The sequence below is a fragment of the Gracilinanus agilis genome, chromosome 4, assembly GCF_016433145.1.
Source record: "Gracilinanus agilis isolate LMUSP501 chromosome 4, AgileGrace, whole genome shotgun sequence".
Classification (NCBI taxonomy): Eukaryota; Metazoa; Chordata; class Mammalia; order Didelphimorphia; family Didelphidae; genus Gracilinanus; species Gracilinanus agilis.
In genome coordinates this window covers 132,686,810-132,692,809 of record NC_058133.1, presented here as the reverse complement: position 1 = coordinate 132,692,809, position 6,000 = coordinate 132,686,810, and the positions used below count along the sequence as shown (strand labels likewise).

General features: G+C 42.9%; 1 protein-coding gene across 2 annotated transcripts in view; it reads right to left on the bottom strand.

The window, feature by feature from the left end:
• CAPN2 (calpain 2) overlaps positions 1–6,000 on the bottom strand; it is a 94,836-nt gene that overhangs the window by 45,091 nt on the left and 43,745 nt on the right. For both annotated transcript variants that reach the window (XM_044672749.1, XM_044672748.1), the window contains exons 3-5: positions 2,383–2,501; positions 1,160–1,293; positions 170–338 (exon numbers count right to left, since the gene is read on the bottom strand). In XM_044672749.1, coding sequence (XP_044528684.1) covers positions 170–338; positions 1,160–1,293; positions 2,383–2,501 — 422 coding nt within the window. The remainder of the gene's footprint in view (positions 1–169; positions 339–1,159; positions 1,294–2,382; positions 2,502–6,000) is intronic.

The window sequence follows — 6,000 nt, the reverse complement described above, 5'->3', positions numbered from 1 at the left end:
GCCAAGCAATTCCAGGTAGGAGACAACAATGTGAACCACACCTGAAGTGGGCTCTCACCTGGGGGGTGTCCAAGAGGAGAGAGAGAGAAGGGGGGAGGAAAAGGGGCTCCTCTCAGCACCCTGGGGGGGGGGTCTGAGGTAAATAGAGGGGGGAGGGATAGACTCTCACATCAATGGAACAGCCGAGGAGAGAACCCTTCTGCAGGGCCTTCTGGATGATGGTAAACAAGTTGTCGGGTGCTTTCTTCAGATCGTACCACTCAGCTATCCCACCAGTGAAGTCCTCAAAGCCCTCGGTGGTGGCACCTCCTGAGAGAGCTTCGTAACATCCATTGACCCTGTGTAAAGAGAAAAATGATCACTTCCATTCCTGGGGCTGCTCTAAAGTTGGCAAAGCACCTTCTAAATCCATCCTTCTAGCCTCCTAATTGCCCTGGGAGGGAGGTGCTATTATTACCTCCATGTTACAGATAAGGAAACTAAGACAGCCAGAAGTTGAGTGACTCACCCAGTTACACAAGCTATTAAGTATCTGACGTTGGATTTGAACTCAGGTCTTCCTGACTCCAGGCCTGGTGCTCTAACCACTAACCCACAGCTGCCTCTCAAAGTCAAAAAGAGGAGTTTATATTTAATTCCAGATGTAATTCAGTCATTTCATTGTGGCATCATTGGGGTTTTGGTAAAAATACTAGAGAGTGGTTTGCCATTTCCTTCTTCAGCTCATTTTACAGATGAAGAAACTGAAGCAGACAAGGTAAAGTGACTTGCCCAGACTGAGGCCAGATTTGAACCCAGGAAGATGAGTGTCCCTTACTTCAGGTCCAACCCTCTATCCACTCTACTACCTGGCTACCTCTTAAAAATGTAATTGAAAGATGAGGTGGTGTTATCTATTCTACAACTCCAAAGGATGTCAAGAGCTAGGATGGAAGTGAGAGTGATCAGAAGGAGATCTTTCTGGTGAGAGCCAATCTGGGGGGTCCCCTTTCAGAATAAGAAGCCCAGACATAGGGACAGGAGCCTTCCCTGGTCATCAAAGAAATAGGAAGTGGCCAAAGTACTTCTCCTATGTGAACAAACACGGCATTTTCTGTGTCATCATAAGTTTGGCAGTGCCCATGCTCCCAAGCCCCCAGGCAGGGGGAGAGTTACTCACTTGGCATAGGCTTTCTCCAGGAGGGCACTCCAGAATTCGCTTCCCTCGGCCGAGTGGACAAAAAGCAGCTCATCATTCTTTGTGGGCAGCCTGTCATCCACCACCACATCAACCCATTCGCCATACTGCCAGAACTGCAAGGAAGAGTGTCCTGTCATTTGTGAGAATGGGAGCTGCCAGGATGGCTGGGCTGGAACCCGGGCGAGGGGCACTCTTGGAGCCGGGGTCTTGGCTTTGCAGCCCTGGAGCCTCCCTGAGAGTCCCATCCCAGCCCTCTATGGTTAGGGCCATGGGAGAGGGCTTTCATTCTTCCTTGATAAGACTATCTCCCTATTGCTTGGTAAAGGGAAGACACCAGTTCTCCCTTTCTACTACTTGTCCTGCCAACAGGCAACTCTGAGAGTAGAAACAGCTCATTTTCCCCATGTCTCTGTGCCACCCCACCTCTGTACCTTTAGCTTAATTTAAGGAGTTTCTCATTAGTCAGTACAGAAGGGGAAAATGGGAGGAGAAAATGATAGTCATTACAGACCTTTTGAAAAAAATCTTAGGAATTGATTCATTTTAGCTCCTCATTTATCTCCCATCTCCTTAAGGTCATTTCTACCTCTTTGTAGGATCTCTGAGGGGCCGTTTGATAGTCAAATGAACCTGTGCCATCTCCTAATAGTGACTGGGACTGGACCTGGGATTTCTTTGGCATGAGGAACTTCTAGATGAGAAAATTCTCAAAGTATCATTGCAACATATAGTCTTAAGAGAGTTGCTTTGAGCAAGAGGTCCCATAAAACATTTCCAAGTGCTTTGAGCCAGATTAAAATGTTGAGAAATATTTAACAAATTATGAAAATACAGTAAAACACAGATCTTGTTAAAATGTGGTTTTCTAAGTCAATATATAGCCTTAAATCTGGGCATTTTAGAGGTCCCCATTTTTATTTGAGTTTGACATTGCCATCATGAGTCACAAGGGAGCCTTCTAGCTCTGAGGGTTCTGAGTATCCTTCTCCAAGGCACATTTTCTATCTATTGAGTTACACTGCCTTTGGACAGCTCACCTTATTAAACCCAAATAAGAATGCTTCCCCTAGCCTTCCTAGTAGAATCAGGGCTATAGGTCTAGACTGGTAACACCAGACACTGATGAATTCTATTTAACCTCCTGCCCCTCCGGGTGATATAGCACCACTGATGAGAGGCCTAGGGGTCAGTTCTGAAGTTACCTGAAAATGGAAGATCCCAGCATAGTTGTCCTGGAAGCTTTGGTTTTTAGGGACCACCCTGGCCAGGATTTCTTCATTCAGGGTGAGAGAGGCGATGGCTGCCAGCAACCAGCAGTCACCTGTGAACAAAGCCCAAGGAATTCTTGTCAATGTGATTATTTGGGACTGTCAAGTTTTCTGACTGTTAGTATGATTACTTAGTAGTATGATTCTGGGCCTCAGTTTACCTCATTTATAGAATAAGAGGGGTGCTGGGTTGGATGATCTCTAAGATTCCTCCCAGCTCTATGTGGTAAGAAAGCTCCTATGAAAACTGTCTCCAGATCAACCCCTGATTCTTCACTTTAATTCTTGTGTGATCTTGGGTAAGTCAATTCTTTTCTCTGAGTCTCAGAGTTGTCATTTGTCAAATGAGGAGTTGGATTAGATCAGGAGTTTTTAACCTGGAGTCTGTGAACTTGTTTCTGTTTTTTTCTAAATTGATAAATATATTTCTCTTCCCTCCATCCCTCCCCATCCCCCTGTCTCTCTCTCTCTCTGTCTTTCTCTCTTTCTCTCTCTCTCTGTCTTTCTTCTTTTTCTTCCCTTACCTTCTGTCTCAGATTTTATATAAGAATGTTGAAAGAAAGCTTGGCTTGAGCTTGCAGAGGCACAGGGGTGGAGTGGGTAGAAGGGTGACAGACAATGACATGTGGTTCTATATACTTGGAATTAAAGGTCCTAGGAATGGTCACACATGAGGCCCTGGCAGCAAGGAAGCAAAGTGGATAGAGTACCAGACTTGGAGTTAGGAAGACCTTTGTTTAAACCCCACCTCGGATACTTACTATGTTGGACCCCGGGTAAGTCACTTATGCCTTAGTTTTTTCTCATCTGTAAAATGAGGGAGTTGGACTTGACGCTCTTGAAAGGCCCCTCTAGCTTTAAATCTTTGAGCTTTAAATCTTTGAGCCATGAGATTTCCCAAGCTTTATAGAAGACAGTGATGCCATTATGTAAAGCAATGATAATCATGAATGGAGCTTCTCCTGTCCCAAGAGGCAGAAAGCCCATCTAATTAGGCTAGAGAATGTAATCCTCCCAAGAGTTTCTGAAGGTAAGGGAGAGGATATCGCTTATGTTTTCATGCATTCCTATTTGAGGAGTCAATCCCATTTGGAGATGGAGAGGCCAGAAATAAAGGCAATTGAGGGGACAATTTAATCTCCCTAGGAAAGGAGTTGTGTTGCTCGGCCTGCAAGGTCACTTTCTCAATTCACTTTTAAAACAGTCTAGAAAAATGTGGCAGTCAGTGGTTGCCCAGGTGCCACCTGAGGGGGATGGAGGAGAACATTCTTTATGTGCATGAATCTAGTTCAAGGCAGGAGAAGCTGGAAGTGGTTTGAAGAATTACTAAGATTTGTTCTGACTTTGCATATTTGTTACAAGGGTTTTGTTTTTGTTTTCAGTGGAGAGTGAAGAGATGGAAGAGGGAAAAAATGAATGTTTACTGATTTAAAAAGTTGTATCCAGGGGCAGATTATCACTAAATAGAAAGGGCCACTGCCCCAAGCTCCCCCAGAGCTTTACATCATACATTTCGGTATAAATAATGACCTTTCATAGTGTGGGGACCCCAAGGAGCTACTGTGTTCAGAGAGGGGTGCCCCTCTTCTTAATCTACTACAGGATTTATAGAATCAAAGATTTAGAGCAAGCAGGAACCACAGAGAGCATCTGGTCCAACATCTCATTTTGCAGATGAAGAAATTGAGGCCAAAGGAGGATAAGTGACTTGCCCTAGATCACACAGACAGTAAATGTCAGAAGTGACATTTGAACTTGGGCCCTTTAACTCCAGAGTCTACTCTTTTCATTGTATCCCTTGTTTGTTAGATTAAACGAAGAAACCTAAATAAACAAACCAGTAAGTAGAGGAAGAATTCAATACACTGTGAAACACATTCATCAAACAACTATTGGTCAGAATTTTATCAGAAGAATCAGCCTTCTTGTGGTTTCATAGAATGCGCTATTAAATAATTCCACTTAAAAAAAAAAAAACCCAATACAACCTCTTTTCCTCTTGCCTGCAGCAATTATGGAGGATAGAGGAGATTCTTCTCTTCATGCTCCTCACCAGAAGAAAATGACATAAAGGAGAAGCACATGGCAATGACAAATGGACAAATGGAATGTTTGCCCATTTGAGCTTGAGGTTGGCCTTGGGGGTTAAATCAGAGAAAATCCTAAATTCAAGAGTCTGAGGGTTCCACAGACAGGAAGTTCCTGATTTCCAGAGTTGAGCTCTGGTCACCTAGGCAGGGAGATTTTCTCATACTGGGAAGTGGATATCTAATGGGAAGAATCTATAATGAGAGAACTAAAGCCATGCCATTAAGAGACAGGAGATCTGGCCTTTGTTAACCCTCCAGAACATTCTTATGATTTGCTCTGAAGATGCAGGACTGTAATAAATAGGAAATATTTTTTTAAATTAATAGAGAATATTTTTACCTTCTGGGGGCAGTTTAGAAAGTTAAGAAAGAAGGCGAGAAACAAGGACTGATTACTAGGGACCTGCTATATGCCAGACACTGTGCTAAGTGCTTTGCCAATATTATCTCATTTGTTCCGGTGCTATTATTATTATCCCCATTTTACTGATAAGAAAAGAGAGACAGAAGTTAAATAAGTATCTGAGGATTTGAACTCAGGTTTTCTCTAATACTAGACCCAATACTACCCAATTTCTTAATGAGTATAATGAGCTATTTAAATATTTTATATTTTATTATATTTTCTATTTGTTCAGGCATACCCAGCAGTTCATTGTTATGTCTTCTACAGGTTCTGGAGTTGAAGAAATAAAAGCTATACCCTACCTGAGACCCACATTTTCTTTGCGGTACTTCTACAGGAGTTACCCAAGAATGAGAAAACTCTCACCATAAGATATACTAAATTTTATTTTAGAGATGGGGTCAGAGCCTAAGAGAGGTCCTGACCTTGTAGTCACTAAGGAACCCAGTAACAGACCTGGTCCATGTAAGCTCAGTGTCCTTGGGGTGCCTTTGGGCCATGAGGCACATAGACATGGGGCAAGACCTGAGTTTATGGAAGCAGATTGGGGGATGTGGAGCTTTTAGAACAGTCAGTAGTTCAATTTGGCTAGAACATAGAAGGGCAAGTAATATGAAGTTAAGGAGGAGGGAGTTGTATTTTGTTCTAGAGGAATAGGGAACCACTAGAGGTTTCTGAGCAAAGGAGTGACATCATGAGATTATTTAAGCCTTTTTTTATAAAAGATGAATTGCAGAGGGGTGGGTCTAGAGTGAGGAAGTACAATTAGATGATTAATATAACAATCTAAGCAAGAAGTGAGAGGGACATGACATAACAGGATGAGGGCAGAGTGAGTGAAAATAAAGAGGATGGATGAGAAGGAATTAATAGCACTGGCCAAATAACTGGGAGTGAGAAAGAAGGAGTCATAGTTCATTCCCAAGTTTCAGACCTGGATGACTAGGAGCATAGTAGTGCCAGCAATAGAAATAAGGTTGTTTGGAATTTTGAATTATTTAGATTTAGTGGGGAAGATGTTGAGTTTGAACTACTAGTGGGAGGTGCCAATGGAGA